This window comes from Akebia trifoliata, chromosome 8 (assembly GCF_017979445.1).
Source record: "Akebia trifoliata isolate Shusen 1 chromosome 8, ASM1797944v1, whole genome shotgun sequence".
Lineage (NCBI taxonomy): Eukaryota > Viridiplantae > Streptophyta > Magnoliopsida > Ranunculales > Lardizabalaceae > Akebia > Akebia trifoliata.
The window spans coordinates 7,063,488-7,091,444 of NC_141382.1; the positions used below are offsets into that span (position 1 = coordinate 7,063,488).

Below are 27,957 nucleotides of genomic sequence, written 5' to 3' on the forward strand. Positions count from 1 at the left end.
TTATGTGCTATTCAAAAGGATTCTATCTGTCTAATTGGACTCACTTGTGTGCAAATTGGAAGTAGAGATCATGATCAAGGGTCCACCCCGTACCCTGATACCGTCCCTGTGTCACCTAAACTCAACTTAAAACTCTAGCGTTTCACCTACGTGTGTCGGCCACTGATCATTGCCTCCGTGTGACAAATCAGTTTGAAGTCTATCGTCTATGACATTACCAGCCCCACGTACCCGTCTATAGGGGGACACAGGGACACGGCTCTTTAAAAGCTTACAACGACTTGAACATGACCTCTATTGTGTACTCCCTAGGAGACCACAAGATGAGTACCACCTTTATCTTAATTGTAAGCATGACACGTGTATCTCCATATTTTCGAGTCCTGATTATATAACTCGCTAGGTGGCATGTTCAATCGACTCCTTGACGTGGACAAGTTTGGTGTATGCCTCGGATACACAGCTCCCTCGGGATACATTTTTTATGGGGAAGTGCAATCGTGTATCTTGAGACATACAGATCTACAGTTCCCAAACTTATCATGTCAGAATAGTCGATTGAGTATGCCACCTGGCAAGCCATATTATCGAGACTCTATTTTCTAATAATGATTCAGTTACCCTTTAGAAGATTTTAATTCGATTGGGATCCATTTGAATAATGATCTCGAGGGTCATATTGTTTTGAAAATATAAAACAAAAGATCTCTTGATAGACTGTATAAATCTTCTTAGATTCATTTTTTTAGAATCTTGCCATCATAGTTTAAAGTATCAGACCATATTAGTCGATACACATCGGTATCTACTGAGACTAATACAAAATATTGACTCCAATGTTTAAGACCACACGGATTTGCGGTGCGCTTCTATGGTCTGAAAAGAACCCCAAGGGGTTGGCCTAGTGGCAAGCCGAGCCTTGATAAGATCCTTAGAAAGAGTAGGTCAAGTGTTGGTAACCCCATGAAGCAATGAATTCCTTGGATCCACTCTCTAGGGTCCAGTTGACCTCGACTTAACCAGTTGCACGTAGGACTTTCTGAGGGGACGGTGTGTGTGATCTTGGGATTAGTCTCTCCCAAAGCGTGGGGTATACCCACGATGAGCAGAAAAAAAAAAAAACTGGTCTGAAAAGGCTTACTTATCGTCTTTGAATTCATTGCTTGTTACTTTGTTTAGTCAATAATACCACTTATCCCGGTGAGTCTTATACGCGAGGTGGACCCGAGGCTTAAAGCATTCACTTTTTTAGTTAGAGACCAACATCTTGGGGCTAACATGGGATGAACACAAGGACCTACTGGTTTAGGTATGGTCACAATCCTATTTCCTACCCGACGAGCACAACCTCACGTGGAGGAGTAAAGATTGATGTAGATTGCATAAGATCTTCTTCCCATTTTATGGCCTAAAATTTCCTTGGAAAGAAAAAAAAATATCAATTGTCATTGACGACGTGTCTTCATGAACAACAACAAAACCTTATCCCGAATATCTGAAGTTTATGGTATAAAATCAGCCAAGTCTTCCAATAATTCAAGTGTCTTCAATTAGAAGACTCAAATTAACAAGACACTTGATTGAGTTTCCTAACTGAAGAAACCCAATTTTATCAAGTTCATTACATATTCAACCGAAGAATTGCATTATAAACCAGCGCTTTCCGAACTTAGCAACATGTAGGGTAGAAGATTCCTATCAATGGCACTGCAAATAACAGCCTTAAGTAAGCACTAACCATCAAAATTATATAGCCACTTAGAGAAATATACAATGTAGGAAAGTATCTAGAATTTCTAAATTCAGCCTTATAATTAATAGATCAATTTACTAGATACCAATAAGTTATATAATTAAGTAAACAAATTAATAACTTAACCAAAAGAATAAAATGAATAACATACTCCCCAAGGATCCAATCGTTTGTATCGAAAAGAAAATCTCACATCTATACAAGTGCTTTCGTGATGTCCTCCTGTATTCGAAGAAACGAAGACGAAGAAAAACTATAATATTTTTAAGAAAGACAAACAGATAAATATGTATAATCAATATATAATTTGGAGCGAGCAAAGAAAAGAAAGTAACATACCTCAATGGAAAGTGGGGGTGTTACAGTGGCATAACGTTTGATGACATGACCTTCCTTATCGACGAGAAACTTAGTAAAGTTCCATTTGATTCTGCCCCCCAAAAAACCAGGTTTGCTTCCTTTGAGGAATTTGTAGATGGGTGCGGTATTTGATCCATTCACATTTACCTAGAAGATCGGACAAAAGCTCAGCATCTCATCAAGTTTATATGAAAAGTAAATTATAGGTGCATTGTGGAGGCAAAACTAAATAAAAGTAATTTCAAGTATCAGAAAACTGCTTCAATCCACTCCGGGTTCCTGAAGGCCAATGCATGGCCTCGTCACGTGGGGAAACTTTAAAACCATCTGCTGTGTTGTTAATAAGTTCGACCATTGACACTGTTTTTTTTTCCTTTCAAGCTCTATACCTCGTTTGAATTTGTTCCAACTTTCCTTCTATGGTGTACCTATATTGAACTCTACGATTCCCTTGCGGCTACTTGTGCATCACACAAATGACACCAAAGTCCTATCAAGTTTTGACTGGAATTTTTTTTTATTAAGTTGTCATCTTGTAGCCTTGAAAATGAGTAAGATTTTAGAATTGTTCTGGCTAATATATGACATCATATGCTAAAAAAGTGAGATATCTTTATGTCTAGCTTCTAGTGTTTCTTTTTGAATAACATTCCATAATCTGTGAGATACAGCTTCTTCAGTGGATATTAGAACTGATAACATAACCATCAGAAGAATAACCAAACTACAACAATATCAACGTTTCCTTAAAAAAAAAAAACGAATATATATATATATATATATGTGTGTGTGTGTGTGTGTGTGTGTTTCATAGGAAAGAAATCCAAGAAAGAACATGATAACATAAGGAAAATCACATTTGGTATTTTCGGATGTTGAAAAATTCTTTATTTTTTTCACTAGGCAAGCAAGATTAGTGGTCAGTAATTAGTAGGTGAAGGCCAGTTTTGAACCAAGTTGTGGCATCAACACTCACTAAGACTTTAACCAACTTAGTGAACTAGCACCTTCTAGATGTCAAAAATTCATATGCGACAAGACTTAATAACTTTAAAGAATCTGAAGTTAAAATTTGTCCAAGACTCCAAGGTGCCTAAAATAAAATTAATTTATGAATGATTGGTGAACTTGTCGATTCAGGACCTAATGAAACAAAGTTCACCTTCAGGATCATAAATTGAAACAAAATAAATTGAACACTTTTTTTATATATTGTCATTTTTCTTTCTACATTTAGTTTCTTTCAGATGTATAGATGAAAAAAATGACCACTGCTGCGGGAGCATATATCCATGCTATGTGGGGTGACCACGAGATGGGACCCTGTGATAGGGTGGTCCACAAGGTGGGGCATGTTGGTGGGATGGCCCATGAGGCAAGATCCTGTGATGGGGGTGACCCACGAGATGGGACCTACTAAGGGGGAGGGCTAAGCCAGATACTCTAGGCGACGAGATAAATGAATTAATCGCACACTCCTCATCAGTTGTGACTTTTGTGGAATATTGGTCAGTCGTCACACTCTCTAATTTGTTCTTCCCCTTCAAGCACAACTCCATTGTTTGTCAATCTAGAGATAAGATAAGCCTGCAATGACTATTGACAACCCAATATAGGTTTTCTTGGAGTACATGGTTTTACAATGAGGTTTGACATAAAATGTAAAACATGGGTAAGGGTTTTCATCGCACTACTTTACTATCCATGTATTAGGATACTGGCTGGTGTCTTTAGAAGTTCAAAGTTTCGAGAAAAGCTGATCTTTCCTCTAGTTCCCATTTCATCTTGGCTATGAAGGTGTTCAATAGGCTCACTAGAAGGATAGAAGATGGAGGTTTTTTAAAAGATATTTGGTGAGGGAAGCACATGGTTGTACCTCAACTTCAATTTGTGGATGACACAAAACTTTATTGCAAAGCTTCCACCTTGCAAATAAGATGTTTGAAATGCATTCTCAGGCGCTTCAAAGACACACATCACATTACAAATTAACCTTTGAAACGTTTACATATTTGATTAAGAAACACTGAAACATCATTCAAATTCACACATAAGTTGCAATCCAAATTGTGTTTTAAATCCATTGAATTAACAACATTCTCCTTTACCTTTTGGAAAACAGGAAATTCAGCCTTGAATTGTGTACACGCATACTCCTGCACCTCCTGGCTAGTCCCGGGCTCTTGCTTCAAGAATTGATTACAAGGAAATGCCAAGACTTCAAAACCTGAATGCACCCACTGAAACATTTATAGCCCTTCAAAATTTGCATACAAAAACAAAAAGAGCTCAAGAAAGGATGAAATTATTTACTTATAATAAGTACTTGGGAATGTCTGTTTCGTCAATGAAAATAAGTTCATTAAGAAACCTCTCCATGGATATTTATTTAAAAACAAATCCCTAAAGAAAATAATAACACATCTAGTGGAATTTTCCTAGTTATTATATCATGTCATAAACTGTTCTCACAGAAATATATATATATATATATATATATATATATATATATATATAGAGAGAGAGAGAGAGAGAGAGAGAGAGAGAGAGAGAGAAATCTTCAGGGGTATTTCATAAATACTCCCAAAAAAGGGTAAAACAAGGAAAACAGTTAATGGACATCATAACCCTTGTTAGCATTTTGGAATATGGCAACAATTCAATAAGTGAAAATTTTGAGTTTTATTCAATTTTGGGTAGCAAAAATCCAGTCAAACATCCGCCAAACGGGAAATATGTGACATATGCCTTACACATGTTTTATATGACTCACATCAAAAGTTCGGAAACAAATAATTTGGTATATTTCGAAAGGAAATCGACCTATATAGTAATATTTCAAGTTAGGAAGTTTCTAATTATGTGAGCTATGACTCTAGAGTCTAGAATACATGGCAAACGTATAATAAAATTTAGAATCTAAAAAATAATCAATGCCTCCTCCACTTAGGTAATTGAGCAAACAACTATGATGATTTAATTATAAATCTAAAAATCCAAGAAAATATTTACAATATTTTAGTAAATTCTTAATCAAATAATTCCTTGAAAAGATTTGAATAATTAGAAACATCAAAACTTAATTTTTTTTTTTAAATACAACTTAGATCTCATCTAACCATCGAAAAAAACCCAAGACATAATAAACTAAAAAAAATCCAACAAAATATATGGACATCCCTTGTGCTTGAATGAATGAGAGAGAGAGAAGTGCTTGTTCCTGTTGTTTGGAGAAATAAAAATAAAAAGAGGAGAACCAATCAAAAAAATTCTAAGGAGTTGCATAGATCGATTCTATTTCAACTCTTCTCTACGAAGTTGTAGAAGATCAATTTAATTTCAGATCTACTTCTTTGTTTCTTTCAAGTCTGATTTCTTAGTCGATTTGCTGGAGAGGGGGGCGATAGAGAAAGGGAGAGACCTGTCTAAATGGGCACTAGAAAGTGGAGATGATGGACAGATTGAGAAGTCCAACTGATGGAGGAGATTGGAGTTTTGTTGGTAACTTAGGTTAATGTCTTTTTTTTTTCGAAAAATATTACAATATTCACAAAAAATTCGTTTTCTAAAAAAAAATCATTTTATTCGTTTCCTCATTAAAAATCGTGTATTTCTCCAAATCATTCAATAATTGAATTCGGAATATGGTAAAGTAGCTCCTGGATGGGGAACTACCCCTTTGATGGGTGTTGCAATGGCTCTATTTGCGGTATTCCTATCTATTATTTTGGAGATTTATAATTCTTCCGTTTTACTGGATGGAATTTCAATGAATTAGGTCCATAAGAGCCATGAAGTACTGGATTTTCAATCCAAAATGAATCGCTTAAGTTAGGACTCGGATTTCTAGGCCATTCTGGTAGTTCGACCGTGAAATTCCTTTGTTTCGGTATTTCCGGAATATGAGTGTGTGACTTGTTATAATTGATCCTATTGATAGTACAGAGAATGGGTCTGTCATCTTGATAGAGATGGATGAATAGTACATTTATTGAAAAATATAAAAAATTCATGAATTTTCACAGATAAAACGACATATTGCAAAGAAAGGTCATAACTCATCCTCCCCCCTCCCAAAAAATAATAATAATATTAAGTAAATAAATAATAGCAAGCAAAACCCAACATGGTTACTCCATAAATTTGCAAATCCTTCCACAAAAGAGAAAAATAAGCAGATCACATCATGGGTATTTCATGGATTATCCACAAAAGGTAAAAACATTCAAGAATTAAATTAAATGAAAAATCTTGCATGTATTTAACAATGGGTACTTCCCAAATTGTTCCAACAAAAGATAAGAAAGAGATAAAATATATAGTCTTACCTTTGTCCTTGTATTTAGTGTAAACCTCGGTCAACTGGGTGTAATTGGTGTTTGTAAACCCACTGTTTTAGCTCCAAATTATACAATCCCACAAAAACAACAACAAAAATCAGAAAAACAAAAACAAAAAACCAGATTGATGAATGGGTAATATTTGAAAAAAGGGTAGTACCATTGGGAAGCAACGTTAACGACCAGGAGAACCTTTCCTTTATAAATGCTGAGATCAACATCCTTCCCCTTGCTATCCTGCACCCACCATAATAAAAAATAAAAATAAAAATGACAACTTTCAGATATAGAGATTTCAAATTGATCAAAGTATCTTACCTTGACAGTAAAATCATGAAGGGATTCTTCTTTGGATGAAGATTGAGAAGCACCCATTTCAAACCTCACACATCACACAAACACACATTCTTTCTCTCTCTCTCCTTGTTTTTCTATTGAATATTTCTCATAGCTCAAATTATGCCACGTGGCACATTATCTCTCTTGGTGGACGTGAATACCAAAATTAATTATCCGGTGATTGGTGATTGGTGATTGGTGATACATATTCAGCATTTTGTTGGTTGGTTGGTTGGCTTGCTGGCAATCTAGTATAGTATCTTTTACCAATTATATAAGTTGACCCATAAATATCAATTATCAAGCAAGCTGCTTGAAATTATCAATCAGACCGATTTATGTGATGTGTTGTAGTTTCAATGAAAACGTGGGTCCAGTCAGATATTTGTTTGTTTATCAGTGGGGTTCAAAAGTAAAAGGACTCTCTAACTTGAAATCACGTTTGAACTGAAGCTCTCTATCAAACAAAATTTGTAGGGCGAGTTTACTTTCTAACTAATTTTCCATGGTATTTTAGACAAATATTTATGAGAAAATTCAACAAAATTCTGAACTCTCGAGCTTACTGATGTTAACTTCCTTTTTTTTTTTTTTTTTTTTAATAGGTAAGCTGGACTTGAACCCACTATGTTGGGGTATCTGGAAGGAGTATCATGAGATTATTATCAAAGTTATGGGGTATTTTTTTTAATCTTTTGGTTTAAATTTTTAAGAAGTTGGATATTATTGGCATATTCTCATTGGAATTGGCAAAAAATTTTAAATTATAAAAATGAACACAACTTGTGAAGTTAGATTATCCATATGTGAAAATTTTAAAATCTCTTAAATTAAAAGTAAAGACACCTTACACGGATACTAAATTTAAAAAGAAAATAATTTGTACTTTTTAATTATTGACAAGTGACAAAATGTGCTAGCTTAGTTGATGACACCATAGACCTGGGTTAAGTTATTGATTTAATTAAAATCAGGCTTACCCATCTAAAAAAATAAAATTCACAAAGTTGTTCAAGTTCAGACCATTAATTTAATAAATATTAAACAACTAAATTTAGAAATTGCACTTATTTTGGTTTCTGGATCACCATTCTTCGAATAAGGGAAGAACAGAGAACATGTGTGAAAACAGTTACATGTCATACTCTGAATGATAGGTGAGGAAGATGCCTGATATATGATATCAATGTATGGTAAAGAAAATAAAATCCAGTATATCTACCTAATACAAAAGAACCAGACACATAAGATACCATTTGAACAAAAATTTGAGCTCTTCAGAAAGCATATCAAATAAAAATTTCAAACATACTAACGATCACTTTGAACAAAGATTACTCCTTCCTCTCAAAGATTCTTTTGTTCCTTTCCTTCCAAATACCTTGACAAACAGTGAAATTGAAAGGTGTCAAAAGCCCCACAAAATTCTTTACATGCAAAAAAGATTCAGCCCAACCAAAAAGGTTATTTGGGCTGGCCAGCAATTGAATCTTGAAACCATGATGCATCCAATTGGACCAGAAAAGGGCAAAAAAATTGATATGTAAAATAAGAAGGGGAATTGATATGTAAAATCAGATAGAAAAAATTGATTATGTATTGACAAAGATCATCGACAAGATATCCTAAGTAAAAAACTAATCACATTTTAAATCAGAAAAAGATTGATACATGAAAGCCTATAAACTAGAGCCTACATCTAAGAGAACAGCTCTTCCCACAAGGATTGTCTTTCCGCATCTGCATTTGCAGAATGATGATAAAATACATATGTACAATGAGGTGGTCAGCACTCAAAAGTGTTGTTTACTCCTCCCGAGATCGATCTCTCCCACTCACTCACACTCGCTCTTGTAGGGAAGCAAACGAATTCCCAGAAAGAAATATCTCAAGCCTGAACAAGCCACGGGATCCCAGATCAAAAATGGCTCGCACCTAGTAACAAAATGGTGGTAAAATGAATAAGAATTTACAAAAATATGTATACAAACTTTGAATAAAATGAGATTTTAAAAGCATTGATACACCAGTAGTACCTAAATCACCGATGATGCTTATCTTGGTCTCCAGAAGCTGGGAACTGCAAGACCAGAACCATGATCTGAGAAGCAATCGACTATTAAAACAATCTTGATGCAATATTGTATAACTTCAACAGCGGTAAATGCTAAGTGGAATTGGAACTAAAAATATATAAAAAATGTTGCAGGGAGACCGACAGAGTAATATATTAAAAGTAACAAGATAATGCACCTCCATTTGCTCTGGGGATTGTATTTTCAGGTGGTGGTCTAAGAGGTGTAGGGTGCATATAATTCAATGTTCTGGGTGGAGGAAAAGACCACCCACGACTCAGTATTTGTGAGGAGGGTGCCCGTGGTGGTGGGCCATAGTAGGAAACAGGAGCATACGATCCCTCAGCGTTCTCACAGTGTGCAGGGCCTGTGTAAAAGAAGCCATTAATTAATACTCAAAGACCACAGGAATAATAAGACTAAAAAATCAATTGATAAGGCAATAAAGAAAGATCCTACAAATATCAAAAGGGCTAGTAAATAATACTCTTACCCGGATGAACAGGTGCAGCACAAACTCTAGATCTCTCCCCAATGTCATGTCGAATCAGTTCCATTCTATCCCGATTGTCATATATACTTTCTCTACGCACATCATGCCCAAACTGAAATCTTGAAGATGAAGCTTCCGTCCATGATTGCATCCGCTGGTGGTCTGCTTGAACATAAGAGAACTGATTTGAGAGCGTAGGAGGAGGGGGCTGTAGATGGTAGCTCTTACTAAGCAATGCTGGTGCACCATCCATCTGTTGTATGTTGTTATTCCCAGCAGCCTGCATAGAAGGTCTTTGCATCTGTATAGCAACATCCGTGGCTCCAGGAGCATAATAATGTATCGTATCCAAAGTAGTCGACGAGTTGACACTTGACGTGTCTGGCTGCTGCTGAGGTACATGGTGGTGAAAATGGTTTGGCAAACTCTGCTCAATACGAATCACATTGGAAGGCAACCACTACAACCATTAGCATATGCAAATGACAAAAGTAAAACTCAGCTAACAGAAACTGAAAGTACAAGATACTTACATGTCTACTCATGTAAAGGTTTGAATCAGTAGTGTCACTAAAGGAACAAGACATTGCTGAAGGAGGAGGAGGGGGAGGTACCATTGGTGGTGGGGAAGCTGGGAGGGGAGGAGGAGATGGTGGAAGGTCTTCAGGGAGTGGAGGGGCAAAGGAAGACGGAATATGTTGCTCCGATTGACAAAGTGAAGCATCCACGGTGTCAACTCCAGTGACGTGAACTTCACAAGAAGGGGCCACATCCTCCATTTCAAGCTCACCATCAACGTCCTCCAAAATATGATGATGCTTCTCAATAGTGGATGTAGGTGTTGTTTCCCGCTCTAAGGAGATCGGAGGGTCCTGCTCGGGTGTAACAGCCTCGAAACTCTTTTCATCAGCATCGCTTTCTTCTTCATCTTCAAGCATACGGGGCATAAAAAATCCCGGAAGCTGAAAACTAGCATTGCTGAGACCAGGAAGTGAACACCAGTAAGTGGTAAGCTTAACAGAATTCTGTATGTAATGTAATCTATCAAGTGGAACAATTGAGGATAAACAAATTCACACCTTCCGTACTCATCAACAAGCATACCCTCCATTTCTCGAATAGGATCATTTAAACTCCTTTCTGTTCTTAATGGGCGCCGAGAAAAAGCACTAGAAAATGATACATCAGTAGAAGAATCAAGTTCTCGCATGTGATGACGAATAATGGATTCTGGAAGGGTTTTCCGCTCCAGCCAAAGCCTTAGAACCTTTGTCATCAGAAGAGGAAAAACTTAATAATTCAGCTAAATAAATTAACTTCAACAATAAGAACCAATCAAGTTTCACTTTACTTGCCTTGAGGCATTGCCTACGATTTTCCCTAGCAGCACTTCCAGGAGGAGCAGCAGCAGATAACAAACGAGGAAGTACTGCTTGGACTGCTGAAGGGTATATATCTCCAACATCACCTGAAAATTTTCAATCAAATTCCTTGAGGGCATCATCATATACATAGATAGAACTGAATCCCGAAATAGGATGTGTAGTCAACAATAAAATGCCCTAACGATGAGAACAATACATGTAGTCTGCTTTGCTCCTTGTGCTTTTTGAGGAAAGCTTGTCCTCTTATCAATAAATTTTCATTTATCAAAAAAAAAAAAAAAATTAACTGAAGCAGCAGCGGAAATACCTTTCTGACCACGAGAACACTGAGTGATAGAATCCACCAAGAAGAACAGGTCCACTCTTCTGTGAAAACTTGATTCGCTTTCCAACTTTCGAACAAGAATTTCCAACACCTAAGTTGAAAATATTATGTAAAAAAATACGTTGCTATAAATGTATTTGTTCCCTCCATGAAGTTGGCAATCAAAAAATAAACTAAAACAACAAGAAGCAAGAAAAATGGGTAGAAAGAAAGCAGTTCAGGGCCTTCATACCAAAAATACTCGTAAAAGAGGCATAACTGAAGAACCAGAAGTTTTACATAATTTTTTTTTGATAAGTGTAATATATTGAAAAAAAAAAAAAAAAGAGAACAAAGTACAAGGAGGCCGAGGAAGCCTCTTAAAGAGCAACAAAACAAAGGAAAGCTAGAGCATCAATGAGTACATAAAGAGTTCCATCTAAAAACTAAGTCATCAAAAGTAATCCCCATGAATTCTATGTTATGTTTCGACCAAAGATACAAGAAGCCCAAGATCTCCAAGAAACTACCGTGAGAGCTTCTCATCTTACTATTGAACATCATGTTATTTTTCTCATTCCACACCCCCCAAGCAATAGCCAAGGGAAGAATAGTCCAAAGGAATCTTTTTCTGGAAGAGAAAGCATTACTGACCCACCCTTCTAACAACGAGAACTTACGAGGAAGACCTAATGAATACGGAAAAGACTAAGGAAGTTTGACCAAATATGATGAGAAAATGAGCAATGAATTAAAATATGGTCGACAGACTCCCCATCCTTCAAGCAGAGAGAACAACAATTAGGAGTGATCCAACCCCGAACAATCAAATTGTCCATCGTAAGAATCTTCCCAAGGAAAATCAACAAAACAAAAAAAGAGATTTTAAAAGGGACAGAATTGGACCAAATGATGGGCCCCAAGGAGGATCGCTCGGCATAAGGGTTGAGCCACTTATGGAACAACCTGACAGAAAATCTCAAGTCCTTAGCCCTCGTCCATTCCCACCTGTCCTGTTCACTTTTGTTTAGAAGACACGAATGCAAGAGATCAAGGAAAAATGTCACCTCTGTTAGCTCCCAATCGCTAAAGTTTCTCATGAACCCCAAATCCCAAGTAGACGTGAAATCGTTGCAAATCAAACACTGCTGGATTGAGTAGTTCTTTTTCAAAGAACAGGTGTACAAGAACAGAAATTGAACTGCTAGAGGCGATGTGCCACACCAACTATCCTCTCAGAATCTGATCTTGTCACCCGTGCCCGCTTTGAACCTAATCCCTTTCTCAAACTCCTCACACACTTTCAGAATCCCCTTCCAAACACTACAAGTTTTACATAATTATAAATGCACTAGCATATTTTGTACTTTCTTTTATTGTAGTGTCCCCTCTTTTGTATCCTCCTCTCCTACTTTTAATAATACTTTATCTAGTTACCAGTGAAAAACAGATTAACTAATAACAACATTTAAAGTAAGGTTATTAATAACAATAAGAGTTGAGAGAAAGAGAATTAAATAAACCATGCTCAGCCCAACTGTAATGCTACTAGGGGAAAATTTACCAATATAACTGGAGAAGGTAATGTAACATGGACCTACCTCACCGGCAATGCCATATTTTGCACAATCAATTGCAACACGGGTTGCTCGACCAATACTCTCCTTTGTTCTTGATAGTGTTTCAAGCATGGACTCGAAAGATTTCTTTGCTGCATTTGCATCAGCATTAGTACACTTGCCTAATGATTTCTGCCTATGAAACACTGATGATTCCGAATTTCTTTCTTCATCAATCTCCAGTGCATGGGTAGCTTTCTTATGGATTGAAAGAACATCTGTACCTCCATTACAATTATGTAGAAGAGAATTCCCATACATCGTAGATGGAAGGATGATCATGGGATTTGGAGGGACTGCTTGGTCATAAGAATCTACCGTATGCATTAAAGATGGACTTGACACATCATCATGAACAGCCTTATCATCCAAAGATAAATGTCGCTTAGCCTGGGCAGCAGCAATCAAAACTTTCATCGATGTCTCATTTGGAGATGTCTCGTACAGAAATGCCTCATATGGAGGATCGTCTATATCTTTTTGTGTTGATTTCAACTCAACTTCTTTCACGACCTCACACCTATATACCAAAAAGACAAAGTAGAATTTTAGAGCAACGCAAATCTAAGATTTTTGGCAAGACTAGAAAAAAAGAAAGTTATGTAACAAGGATAACATCAATCAAAAAAATATATACAATTGATCCAAAACAAAATCAAAGACAAATAACAACATACTGAAGGATCAAAATACTTACATGCCCTTAACTTTCTCATTTGATGGAGAGGATAAGGGGTTGGTATTTTTACAAGGATCCCCATTTGCGAGAAGCGCACCACTACCATTTTGGGTTGTAAATTTCTCAGCTTCTTCAGCCTCCAAAACAGAATCTAATCTCTGGTGATTAGGTGGTGACGTAACATCTTCTTTATCTGATTTGTCTTCTTGAGAATAGGCAGAGTCCTTCAGGATTTCATCAGGGCTCCTATTACTTGGTCCCACAATGTCATGTTTATCTTCCTTCATGGAAGGTGAAGACAGATTCTGTGAGTCTCGACTGGATTCAAGACCACCCTGCTTCTCATCAAAATTATATGGAGGTCCTGGACTTTTGATATTGATCTCAGTTTCAGCAAATTGAGTATTAATAGATGAATCGTCAAGGTTTTTGAGATCTCTAAAATGCCTAGCCTCTACTGCAGTTTCTTTGCAATCTTCATGACTTGGACAAATGGAACTACTAACAATGTGGTCAGAAGGTTTCACCCTGGAAGAAGTTTTTTCTGAAACCTCAGAAGTTGGCAAGGTAAAACCAGGAGACGGTCCAGAAATACCATTAAGATATGTATCATCATCATCACCAGAAGAGTTCACATTCCGAACTTCCAATCCATTCCCTGCTTTGTTATCCATAGAAATATGAGATGAGCTCTTCTCGGACAAATCCTTGAAACAATTAGAAGAAATCATTTTTGTGCTGCCCTTTGTTTCGTCAACATATGCTTGACCATCTTCAACTGCATTGGCAGACATGGCTTCTAGAGCCCGATGAAGGCGTTTAGAGGGAGGCAAAGCAGCTTCACCGTCCACTGAACAACCACGCAATTGATACTTCTTAGCTTTCCAAAACTGAGGCTCATTTTCTGTATGAGTGCAACCATTTGGAGGTGAAGTGCTATTTCTAGCTACCCTAACGTCTAGTGAGGTTCTCTCAGTCAAATCATTGTTGACACAACCAAAGGACGAGGAGGCTGGATCCGAATGATTCATCAATACCTCCTTGGATGATTTTTCCTCAGCATCTACTAAGTCATTAAGCTCCTCCTCTGTTGGTGGTTTACCCATGCGAACCCTAGCTCGTTTAACTAATGGCAAGTGCTCATCACCGTCAGCTTTGGACGACGGATCATGCATTTTTTTTAAAGCATCGGGTGACTTTGGTACAGTTTTACTCACTAAAACCTCCAAACCAGACTCTTTGACGGGGCTTGAAGTATGTGCCGCTGCATCATGTGCAACACGCTTTCTGTTTGGTTTCCTTTTCTTCTTAAGGACAACTGTCTTCGCTTGGGGATGAAGTCGTGCTCTCAATTGAACATCCCTCTCTACATATTCGATGTCAGGGCGTTCAGTTTTGCAACTAGACTCTAGCGTGCTACCCTCGTTCAAACTAATTGTATCGGAGTTTGTTGCAACTATTTCAGAGCCATTGTCTTCAATGCTAACATTAGAAACAAAAGCAGCAGAATATCCAGGTGACTCCAGATCATGCCAAACAGACTTATCTGGTGATTTCCTGATCTGTTTATTCCTGCTTATAGATTCTTCCCGCATTACATTAGAGATTGAGCCACCAGGGTCAACTCTTGATGTACTTCTAGACCTTCGAACTGCGACCCTTTTCTGTGGAACACAGCTTTGAAGTGGGTTGTCTCTAGATCTCTTTCTTAAAGATTTAGTAACACCCAAAGTTGCTTCTCTAAAATGATCAAGAGATGACGCAGTTTCCACTGGCTCCTCAGATAGTGTCTCCATTTCATTCAGATCAACAAATTCCTTCGAAGCAGCAGGAACTTCAATGGGATTGTGAGACTCATTTCTTTCAGCAGGGGTACACAAGTTTTCCGACGTAGGAGAGGGTATTGCAACTGAACTTTGCATCTGAACCTTCTTCCCTGATTTGTTGCCCATGGACTCATTAAAATTCCCAGCATTTGAGACGGCACCACCTTCATCACCCAAGTTTTCCCCATCAACCCGGTCCTGTTTCTTTGACTTCTCATAGCAATCAATGATCTCTTGCACTGCACGAACAAAATCAGCCCCTTTACCCTGGAGTTTAATTAACAGGGATTTCTTTTTCTCTTCTGTAAATGCTTCAACGTCAACAGGATTGCAGAAGGCACTGCATATAAAAAAAACCCATCAGTATGTAACTTCAACAAAAAAGAGTCAATAAGACCCAGCTTGTTAACCTTATTCAAATCAAACTTTAAAAGTATTCCATAACAGAAAATGGCCAAGGAGAGAAATAATCATATGCACATCAGTTTAAAAAATGAAACAAAGAGAAAATGGTCTGCTCTCATTCCCCAACAATTAACCCACAGAATATGACAAACAAAAAGAAGTTTAAACTTGTAGGGAGTAGACACCACGCCCACAATAAAAACTAGATGTCGTAAAATTATGTTGAAAAAATGCATGTTTATGAAAAGCAGATGCCATGTCAACAGCCAAATTGCTTTTCAACTGAAATAGTACAAAGCAAGTTAAAGACCCAAAACAATCACACAGATCATCCAGGCATGTTTTGGGTGCATGCACACCCATGACGATCCTCTTCATTATCTACTCTGTAAAACCTCACTTCTTAAGTAAACTACGAAAAATACAAGAGCTATACATTTCCAAAAAGAGTGTAACTGATGCAGGACAACCTATATTTGTTCAACTCTAAGGTCATGATTTGCGTCCCTCGTCAGTAACCTTGCCAACCCTCCCACGAAGGGTGAGGTGACTGTACATAAAGGTCTGGAGCTGTAGTTAAATATGAGCTGAATCTCCTTTCAACTTTCCCTTAAAAGTATACAAGATATCATAGACAAAAACAGTGTACCAAGAACCAATGCCTTGATTTCAGGCCCATTCATCGATTGTAAATGGTCAAGGTCATTTCAGGGTTAAGGAATAAGTCGACAAGGAGAAATTTTGAAAATATCTGATAAAAAATCGAGAAAAAAAGATTGGGCTAGGATTAGGGTTGAGTAACTGTTCCTCCTAAGTGGTCTTCTCATATTATATAATCAAATCCGACCATATTAAACTACAATAATAAATCACCAAATCTCATATTATTAATTTTCTTTTTTACAATTATAAATTTCATTGAAAAAAGAGAAACAGTACAAGCGTCGGTTGAGATGACCAACAAGACAAAACAACTAAGGATTACAAATGAAGTCCCATCTAAAAACAAAATCCTCAAAAAACACCCCTTTAAATTCATGGCACATCTTACACAACAGGAAACATAAACCCATAATGTTCAAAATAACTCAAATCCTCTTACTAGTGCATCATCGGGACTAGATGTGAGAATGCAGAAATTTTATCTGGACTGACATACCTCAGATGACTAAAACAATGTTGAAATATCCCTTTTACGTTTTTCCCAATTTATAATTGTTCAAACTTGCTAAAGACCCCCTCTCCTCTCAATAGTTAGTCAATAGGAGTGAGGCTCGGTCGGGTAGGGGTCATCATGGCTCCTTCCAGTCCAAGTTATGAGCTCATGGGAAGAAAGCGGCAACAACAAAAGTGGAAATAGAATTGAGAGTACAAGGGATGTTCAGAATATCCAAGACATCTTTGTCCTATGTTATACTCAGCCACCTCTCTTTTCTCATTTTCACTCACCGACGTCCAAAACCGGGCCTCATTTCACCCTTGCTATGGCTTAACTAGTATCATCATCGTTCATTGATCTCACAATCTCCAACTAGCCACAACAAAATAATCCTCGATCGATATTATTACTCAATAGTCAACAAATATCCTATATAAATAGAACACTTCAACTACCATGAAAATTCATAACTATGAAAACATTTTATTCTCTTTTCTCATTTTCACTCACTCATACCCACAGAATCATCAAAGTTACAGCACATCAGTCTCACAATCCCCAACTAGCTACCACCAAATAATCATTGATCAATATTAATACTCAGTTGACAACAAAAATATATTTATACAAAGAATATTTCAGCTACAACAAAATTCCATAGCTATTAAACCATTTTACTACACCACTGCAATCCTATCAATGAAATTATTACAACTATTGTTTGTTTATAAATTTAAAAAAAAAAAAATGGGTTGCCACAGGGTAAGACTACTTGTAATGGGATCAAAATAACTCGGTGTTGGGTGGGAATTGAACCAAGGTCAATGGTATCATCACCCAAAGGCCTTACCAAATAAGCTAGTTGCCATCTGCTATCAAAACTATTGTTCCTCCACATGAAAAAAAAAAAAAAAAATTCTTTTATCACCATTAAAGAGTTGAAAGAGACCAACGTGGAAGATGATGCAAAGTTCTTCATTTTAGGAGTCAGTTTCCAGCCTTGTGGGAGTGCAATTTGGATAAGGATTAGCTTTAAAGTGTCAATTCAACGTTTCATTGCATAGAAGACACGCCAAATAGGTGGTCGAGTTACAAAGCTTTCAGAAATTTAGATCAGATAATAGAAACAAGAGAAGCAACATAAGCAAGAAGAAAAGAGCTAAAAAATGTTTTAAAAAAAATACAGAAAACATGAAAACATAGGACATAACCCAACTTCATATAAACAAAACTTTTCCAAAATCCACTAGTCCAAAAAAAAGAGCGATAATAATCCAAATAGGGTAAAAAATGCAGTGTTACCAAGACACATGACACGAGTGCCTTGGTGTCGATAGGTGTTTAGCACGCCAATTTCTAAAAAATAGAATACAAGCATACAATAATATGAATGTACAAAATATTTATATTAAAAAAAAGTAGAATGGGTACGATCCAATACCATTTTAGACATCATGCTTTTATGAACTATTAGTCCTATAAAATTTGAGGAAGCATAATGAAAGAAGACAGAAAAAGACGTGCAAATTGCTTTAATGAAACGAAACTGTAGGAAAATCTTAGAGAAACGATTGAAAACCTATTTCATGAAAAGAAAATATAAAAGGTTAATTGTTTGGACCTAACTTAAATTATTCGACATCAAACAAATAGCTTTAAAGGTTTATACAAATATCTTCTATTTATGAAGTAACACTATACACAATACTTTAAATAGTTTTGGAAAATGATTGTAAAAGCCACATTTTAAAGAAAATTTACCAAGAGTGTCACAATGATATACGGAACCCATAACAGAGATCTAAAGAATTTGGGCAATTGAACTTCTTGCCCAAGCTAGGGCTAAAAACAATGTTTGCAATGAAACAAAAGATATAATATATATAGTACGAGTCAAAAAGAGACACTACATCCCAAATGAATAGCCATTGAGAAACAAAGGCTAAATAGTATTAGTAACCTAATGCAAATAAACTTTCATCTTGTTCACGCAATTAACTCTCTAATTGTAGGAATTTAATAACACAAAGAACTTGTGTGATTCTAGTATGTAATATATCCACGTCAAAGGACTTTGAAAGGTTATCTACAACTTTGTTGGCATCAGAAAAAAAATGAAAGATAAATAAAGATTTATGAAAAGAAAATGAGGTCAAGAAGAGATGCAAAAATCCAAACAAACTCATTACCTATTGCCCTTACAGAAGCCCACTTGAACAGAAGACCTCAAAAAGAACACAAGAAAACCTCTTAAATTCTATACCAAAAATAAAAATAAAAAACCCAATAAACCAACAATTCAAATAATAACCTCCAGAACTAGGTCCAGTAATGGATCGGATCGGTACCAAACCACTACTGATCGAAGTTTTTATCCCCTATGATCCTGATCTAATGCACTCGGACCAATAAAATTCTAAATCTGATTAAGAATTCAATCAATCTGAAACTGATCCGATCCAATTAAATGCTAAACCTAATCCTATGTATAATGAAATTGAACGATGAGGATGAGTAGGATTTTTGTGTGGAGTAGATGATGGAACAAATTGAAGATGTTGGGTGGAGATCCGGTCGCAAAGGAGGATGAAGGTATCAGTTTTGGGGTTACGATAGGTTTTAGAGAGGGAGGGAGGGAGGGAGAAGGAGGAGGAGAGCATACCTGGTGCTTGACTGGTTCAACTGAGAGAGAAGAACACAAGGAGATAAATACAAAAGGGTGAGAAACTTAAGAGAAGGATTCTCATAAGAAGAAAAAAACATGATTTTTTTTAAGTTTTATTTCCTTTAGGTCTCAACTGTTGTTTTTGATGCTATCTAACGACTGTTGAACATTGTTAAGAATATTAGAACCTGATTGGGATCAGATTTTTATTGGATCAGATTAAGGTTATCCAAAGCCGAATCGAAATTTTATTGAATCTTTAAATTTCAATCCAAATCCGATCCAAACTCTATATCCAAATCCTTTTTTCGATCGGATTGGGTATCGGATAAAATCCGACTCATTGCCAGCCTTATCCATAACGGAAGGTTCCCTCTGAAAATAGGATGTTCCTCCAATCCCACCAAAACTTTTGAGGACACAACTATCTTATAATCGTGTTAATTAAAAAAGGATTTTGTACATAAATGGAGAATATGAACTTATCTTCACCAACACTTATTAGTTTTGATCAATGGGTGTCTCGTGGGCGTTTTTGGGGCACTAGAGATTAAGACGGGGATTTGTTTTCTCCCGTCCAATAAATCTTACTAGAAGAAGCATGTGTCAAATAACTTCAAGAGTGGTTGAGAATGGTTCCATGGAAGAATTCTTAGTGGGTGAGAATGGCCCAACCTTATCTCAGTTGCAGTTTGTGGTTACTGCATTAGTTAACAATAGTATTAAATTTTGACATATTTCCACAAAATATACTGAAATACTTCTATTCCATTTCCACAAGGTTTTGACATGAAATGTAACTGACAGTTTCTTTATGTATATATTCCAATGGAAAACACTATTCATTTCACGAGATACTTCGATTAATAATGAATTCAACCAAAATAATTAAATGTCAGGTAAAAAAATGTAAGATTTTGATGAAAATATTTCAATGAATAGCAAACTTAGACCAAAATTTTCATAGAAGTATGCGCATACAATCATTCATGTTCTAACTAGTTAGATATACTAGTACATTATTCATACATGTTTAAAAGATAAAATATATATGCATAGTAAATTTTTTTATAGATTATGATAATGTGATAATGTAGTACAGAATACATAGTTTGTTCAAGAATGTGGTACATATTAAATTATTTGTAGTTATGTGATATTATTATTCTCATTTCAAAGAATTATGTAGTTGTCTCAGGTGTTGGACTCTTAGGTATCCATGCCAACGCGTAACGAAATGTTACTAATCTACATTTCCACAATTCATATGGTTGTTTAATATAGTTTGATGACTTATGAGTGTGTTTTCATGTATTGATTTCCACATTGGTCAAAATATTTCCATTTTCCAAGATGATCAAAATTGAAATTTAATACCTCTTATGATAAGCATCTTATGAGCAATTGCAGGTCTTAATTCAAGGCAGCTTATGGACTTAGTATTAACTTGGAAAAAAATTGGAGCAAAGAGGGGCATAGATTCAAAAGAGAAAATGTCAGGTTGTATATCTACAAGATAACAATCCTTCTATTTGTGTAGGTCGTAATTTACAGGTCCCACGCAATGGACCCAAATCATAAAAAGATTTGAGCATAGGTTGGCCTCCTAGAAAGCTAGATAAAAGGGGAGGTGTATTGATTAAGAACACCTTATGTAGTTTGCCTTTCTATTCTACGCCATATTTCCAGTCCTATGTATGAGCTAAATGATTAGACCTACCAAAAAAGGGGAAAACAAAATGACTAGAAAGAATGATTAGAAATTGCTTTTGGAAGTGAGGGAGGACACCAAAAATGTCACTTTGTGGAATAGGAGATTGTGCATTCCACTAAGAATAATCGAGATTCTAGTGTGAGAAAAAACAGGTCATGAATCATGCTTTGTTGGGCAAGTGGCTTTGGAGGCTAGAGTAAAACTAGTTAATCTTTTGAAAGTATGGGTACAGAGCTTTTGATTGAGATAGTGAAAGGTAAGTTCTGCGTAAGGGTGCGTTGTGGGAAGGACATCCAAAATGGACATCTGAATTCTACAACTCCATTTTAAGGTAGGTAAGAGTGATACAAATCATTTTTAGGAAGACAGGTGGTGTGTAAGGGTGCCCTTTAAGAATAGTCCATGTGTCCTTATGTGCTATTTAATAGCAACAAGAATATATGGTGTAATCAGGGGTTGAGAAACCTCACTAACGGAGCAAGATTCAGTTTTTGGTTTGATTGGCCTACTTAAAAATATCCCTCCCCCATCCTTTTTATAAGCAGATTTAGTAAAGGAACAACATTGCTTTTTTCATATTTATATTTGTCAATCTCAACTTCTACTCCCAATTGGGTCTTATTTTCTTTTTCTTTTTCTTTTTCTTTTTTGATAGGTAAATGGGCCTTGTTCAATGTGAAAATCTTCGAGCAAATCAGTAATCATCAATTCTTTCAAAGTGGCCTGGCTAGATTTTTTTTTTAATGATAATTAAGAATTTAATTTCAAGAAGAAAAAGAGGGTCAAAATGGCCATCCCAATAAACAAGAAAAAACCATAAGACAAAAAGAACAAGGAAAAAAATGAAACAACATACACTAGCAATTTTGAAGTGCATTGTATTCGGTGTTGGGTGTCAGGATTCTCTTCAAGAGGTAGAACTATTTGGAGATTGCTTCCCTTTGTGGTTTTTCAAGGCCTATAGGAAAATAATAAGAGCGTATTCGAGGGAAAGGAGGAAAAGTAGCACAATTACTTATCCAAAAAAGTTGCATGGTATTATCATTAATATGAAAGCATATATTTTCTTATTGTCTAGATTATTTAAAAAATTTACAGGCAATTTCTCGATGAAACATCATTGTCATTTGCGGATTTTATTTTGAAATTTGAAATTTTCTGAATTTATTTAGAGATAAGAGAGTTAAGACAAAGAGTTGGCTTATGTTTTCACGTAGAATCAAGAGCACTATAACACTGGGAAGGATAAAAACAATAATAAAAACTCCATGACAACAAAAAGATTACCAAATCGATGAGGCAAATCATACAAATTAGGTGACTCACAAGCCCCTATTTAACTTCACTTTGTTGAAACCTTAAAACAAATTTATCAAACAGGAATAGTGAAAAAATCATGTCTATTCCAACAAAGACCTAAATAACACTTCCAATTAATAAAACCAAATAACTATAAAGAAATAGATCTACAAATTAAACGAACCCAAACTAACTAAACCCCAAAGTGCTACCCCAGAGAACCGGGTCTCATGCAACTGTGCATAAATTATCAAACTGCCATTCAAATTATATGTTAACAAGTCTAAATATCATAAATATCGCTCCCATTATGGTTCTTCAATTTTTAAACAACTGGTTAGGCATCATGGGACAAACAAAACAGAGGTTTTATGAATATTCTTGTATGTTAAGACTAATTATAATGGAAAAAATCCATGACATACAATGTTGTCAAATAACATATGCAACCAACAAGTGTTGTTCGCATATGTGATTTTGCACATCTCATATGCAGTGGAATGTGCTGCAAAAAAAAAAATTCCTGACCATTGGACAATATACCATTGCACATGGAAATATGTCATCGCATATGCTACAAAAAACAATTATGACCATTGGACGGTATGCCTTCATATACAAAAATATGCCATCGCATATTTGTCAAATAGCATATTTTTTTATATGCGATGGTAGCCTATGCAATTTTTGTTTTAGAAATAGCATGTGCGATCACATTTGACAACATTGATGACAATAACTTCACTACAAAAATATAACTCTAACAAGAGCAATCTAATAAGCATTAACAAGGTAGGTTATGGTTCAACAAATTATCTCAGGTGTATACTTGTGAGCATCTTCCTTCACCATCTTCTTCTTTCTTAAAAGTTTTAGAAAGACCAACATTTACTAATCCCACCCCCTGCACCCCAAACATAACGAAGGTTGGACACCTTTTGGATTAAGAATATTCATAGATCTTATCATCAAGCAATAGATTAAAAGAAAATAAAGCATAAAGCTAAAAGAGTAATTAAGAGATAAATGATAATTGAATTAATATGTTTGGAATTCATTGAATTTCATTTAGAAGCTCCTTATATAGATAACTTCATCATAACAACTTAGAAACCTTCTAAAATACCAAAATAACTTTCTAATATATGTATGATATAATACCAACTTTCTAAACCTATATTAACACACTTTGGACACTTCTAAATACTTTTAATTATATCCTAAAGAATATAAACGAATTTAGAAAAAATAGAAACTAAATAAATTAGAAACTAAAAAGGAATAGTAATAATCCTAAAGTAAATATGAAATAGAAATCCTACTAGAACTCGAAAATAGAAATAAATCCTATTGGAATTATGAAACTACTTAGAATTGTAGATGTCCTACACCAACCCCCATTCTTGAAGAAAACTCATCGTCGAGTTGTTCTTTTCTCTTTATTTTCCATTTATTTCTCGCTCTAATCCACTTCCAGTGATATCCATTCTTCAGACTTAGTTTAACGAATATAATTCACCATAGTATATCATCAAGCAAATCCATCACATAAATATTATTGTTTATAAGTGCCACTTAGCTAAGTGGTAAGACGTGTGAAGAGTTGTTCCCACATCGTAGGTTCAAACCCCTTTGAACCCATACTTCTTATGCTAACCACTAACCCATCTTTACCTATAAAAAAAAAAATTATCGTTTATCTTCTTCAAGATACGAAGGGATCCAATTTTCTTCAATTTGATCTTATTGTAAGTTTTTGGAGGGAAGCAATCTTTACTAAAATAAATCATGATCAAGTCTCTTTATTCATAACTCTTGATGTTTTTTTCTTTTTCTTTTTTGTTCTTATTTGGGGGCTACTATCTCAGGCTCCCTTGTTCTCTCCTTTTGATATTTATAAAATCTTTATACTTATCAAAAAAAAAAATTCTTCTATGCTAATCGATATCAGCTTTGTACTTGTCATTAAAAGCTTCAAGGTTCATCTTTACTTGTTCTTCCAATATGTCGTACTCTTTTGGACTCATGGGGCAGATTTGGGAGACTTGTACCTGGCACCAAATCAATATCGTGTTGTATAATCTTCATGAGAGATAATGAATCCAACAAGGAACAATTGGCTTGTTTCCTTTAAGTCTTTATTAATGCTGGTAGAAATAAAGCATGTTCCATTCTCCTTGGGCTTAGCAGAGGAAGGGTGGAAAATCACTTTCACACTATTTTGCCTGAAAAATAGGTGTTGAATTTTCTTCGATAAGTGATATCATTATCATGAAACAAAGGCCTTCCCAAGAGGATGTGACATGCTCTCATTGAGACGATATCACAAATAACCTCACCTTTATATTGCTCAATGCTAAAACGAAGGGAGCATTGGCTTATGTCTAGGGTGTTGCATAATGGGCAGCTTGGGTGCATCAGTCATGTGGCTTGAAATTATATTTTCTAAAGTTCCACTATCTATAATCAATTGGCATAACTTGCCTTGCACCTTGCATGTAGTCCAGAAAAGACTATGTTGAATTGAAAGATCAACATGTTCTACAAGCAATAAGTTGTGAATAACACGACTAAGAAGTTCACATTTTTCAAACTTCTCGAAATTGGCTTCTGATTTAATTTTAGTGATGAATTCTCCTTCACCAATCATGAATGTGGATCGTAGCAAAAGCTATAATACCACTTGACGTAGCGAAAGCGTGTTAATCAATAGATTCAATAGGTAAACAAGCAATAGTTTGAAAGAAAATAAAGCATAAAGCTAAAAAAGTAATTAAGAGAGAAAAGATAATTGAATTGATATGTTTGGAATTCATTGAATTTCGTTTTTGAACTTGCTTATATAGATAACTTCATCATAACAATTTAGAAATCTTCTAAAATACCAAAAAGTAACTTTCTAATATATTTATAATATATACAACTCAATTTGAACACTTCTAAGAACTTCTAATTATATCTTAAAGAATAAAAACGAATTTAAACAAAAATATAAACTAACAAGGAATAGTAATAATCCTAAGGTAAATATGAAATAGAAATCCTACTATAACTTGAAAATAGAAATAAATCCTATTGGAATTAGGAAACTACTTAGAATCATAGATGTCCTACATCAATAGCAATGTATTGGTGATAACAGAAACAACTCACGTGCAAGAGAAAACAGAGGAATAAGAGTATCCAAAAGAACTTAAGCATGAGGCTTGTCTCCCTTGAACCAATCAAAGTTTTCCAAGGCTAAGGTGAAAGGGAATAGGTTATAATTACAATCTATTTTAACACTCAATCCCTGATTGAAAATCTTGGAAAATAAGAATTATATAAAGTACAATATTTATTTGCATGTGTATGTATTAAAAAATAAGAAAGGTGATGAATGAAACATCTATTAATGTTTCATTCAAGCTTCCTGTAAAGCCAGACCATGTTTCTAAGATCACAATCCAGGAGATACTCTTTCTCCAATAGCCATATTATGCTCAAACTATAATATTTGTGCTTCCATAAAATCAGTTAAAAACAATCAGCTTACCTCGAGTTACACCAGTTACTTTTCAATCATGAACTAAAGTACTAAACAAGTTCACATAACACCTCTCAAAATGAATCACTGCTACCAAATACAATATCGAAAATGGGTACGGTAAACTGCATATAAACCACCAACAGAATGAGAAGTATACATATAGGTCTGACTACTCACATTTGTTTGGTTCCGAAAAAGTGTACGAGCACTTTCTTCCAATCAGTTGAATAGCCCCACTTCTCCGGTTCACTTACCTACCATAGGCAATAGAATTGATTAAATCAAACACCAATGATATTGGAACAAACCCACAATGATATAAAACCCCAAAACGAACAAGCAACCTAACTACTTCCCACAGTTTCAAAAACAGTGAAATCAATGAAGTTTCACATTGTTTTTTGATAAGTATAATTTAATTGAAAAAGAGCAAGGTTGAGCAAGATGAAGAACCAAGCAAAATAGCGAAAGAGACTAGCCAAGTTCCATACAAAAAACCCTCTCCCAATTACTAACAAAGTCTTTAAAAAAACATACTCCTCTAAACGTAATGAAGACTATACACCAGTAAAATAAAAGGCCCAAAATCAAGAAGATGGCCGTGCTCCTTGCTTTCAAAAACACAATTATTCCTATCCTTCCAAATTCCCCAACAAACTGCAAAAGGAGTAATGCTCCAACGTAACCTTTTAGAACCTGAGAATGCATCTCTAGAAAGGAGCCACGACTCAAACAAATCGTGGAGAAGTTTAATAAGGCAACCCGACATCACAGACAACATGAAGAAAAATGTGCCCAAATGTCTGACGCAACTTTGCAATGAAGCAAGATATGATTAATTGACTATCCATCAATTGTGCACAACAAGAAACAATTAGCACCACATATATGGGCTTAACTTTCCATGCCACTAACACCTATAAATTTTTGACGTATCAGTTGGGTTCATATCATTTGATATCAGAACCAACACCATGTATTGAGTTCAAACCTCGAAAGGACAGGGCTACCTTGGGGACCAAAAAGAAGAGTACCAGAGTGAAAGCCGCAACGAAGTGGTCAAGGGGGGCATTAGTAGAAGGGGCAACATGAGTAATGGGCCAGTTGGGGCCCCAAAAAGAAGGGTACCTATGTGAAAGTCTCTACGACCCCAAACACTGACATCACAGATATGGGGCTTAACTTTCTACATCACTGACATCTAGGTTTTATCAGTGGTATTCGTCAGATTTGCATCACACTTTCTACATGCAATAAATATCAAAACATGCAAGAACCAAGCTACCAAATATACAACTGCCCATGATTAAATCGAAACCAAAAAAAAATAAAAAAAAATTTACCCAAATCACTGAATCATTTCTCCTTAACAATAGAACCAAAAATTTCCACACCCAAGAACCGTGACATGCAGTGACAAAGAAACAATAACAGAGCCCAAAAAGAAGTAATCAACAACACATATCATTTAAAACCCTAGCCAGGTCAAGTCAATTCTAGTTGGTACCCATTAAGAAAAAAAATATAATTTTAATAAATCGAAGACGTACTGTTGCAGGCCAAGCAGGAAACCCTTTAACCTTGGCAAGAACGAGATCTCCAACCTTCCATTGTTTACGAGCGGCAGCGGCGGCAGCAGCTTTGCCAGCACCTCTCTTGCGATTGGGCGCCATTGAAACACAGAAGAAATAGGAAATTTATGAAACAATAGGTCATGCAATTAGAGAAAAATTCGGAGAGAAGAAAATAAAATTTGGGGATTTGTTTGTAACAGTGAAACCGAAATCGCCCGCCTCTCTGCAGAGAAAGGCAGCGGTTTCGGGCTGATTAGAACTTCTTGAGAACAATAAAAGGAGAGATCTTGCAGGCATTGAAGCAGATATCAGAGTGTGTGAGATGGAGAGAGAGGTTTTGAAACCCTAGTTTTCTTTTCAGAGAGATAGAGAGAGAGGGGGTTGGGCGTGTATGTTGTGGAAGAAGCCCTTTCACATCTTCTCTAGAAGATACGGATAT

At 35.7% G+C, this 27,957-nt stretch overlaps 1 protein-coding gene across 1 annotated transcript; it reads right to left on the reverse strand.

Moving 5' to 3' along the window:
• Positions 1-1,426: 1,426 nt before the first annotated feature.
• Positions 1,427-27,935, reverse strand: LOC147395813 (protein HUA2-LIKE 3-like). The gene is made up of 20 exons (XM_086449422.1): positions 27,495-27,935; positions 26,122-26,198; positions 13,366-15,513; positions 12,651-13,188; positions 11,053-11,161; positions 10,716-10,828; positions 10,440-10,627; positions 9,894-10,338; positions 9,361-9,787; positions 9,046-9,234; positions 8,818-8,921; positions 8,636-8,727; positions 8,490-8,532; positions 6,772-6,843; positions 6,614-6,690; positions 6,442-6,503; positions 4,222-4,340; positions 2,093-2,260; positions 1,905-1,975; positions 1,427-1,707 (listed from the first exon to the last, which is right to left on the reverse strand). The coding sequence occupies exons 1-19, from the start codon at positions 27,615-27,617 to the stop codon at positions 1,949-1,951; spliced, it is 5,121 nt and encodes a 1,706-aa protein (XP_086305548.1). The 5' UTR covers positions 27,618-27,935; the 3' UTR covers positions 1,427-1,707; positions 1,905-1,948.
• Between the last annotated feature and the right edge of the window lie 22 nt (positions 27,936-27,957).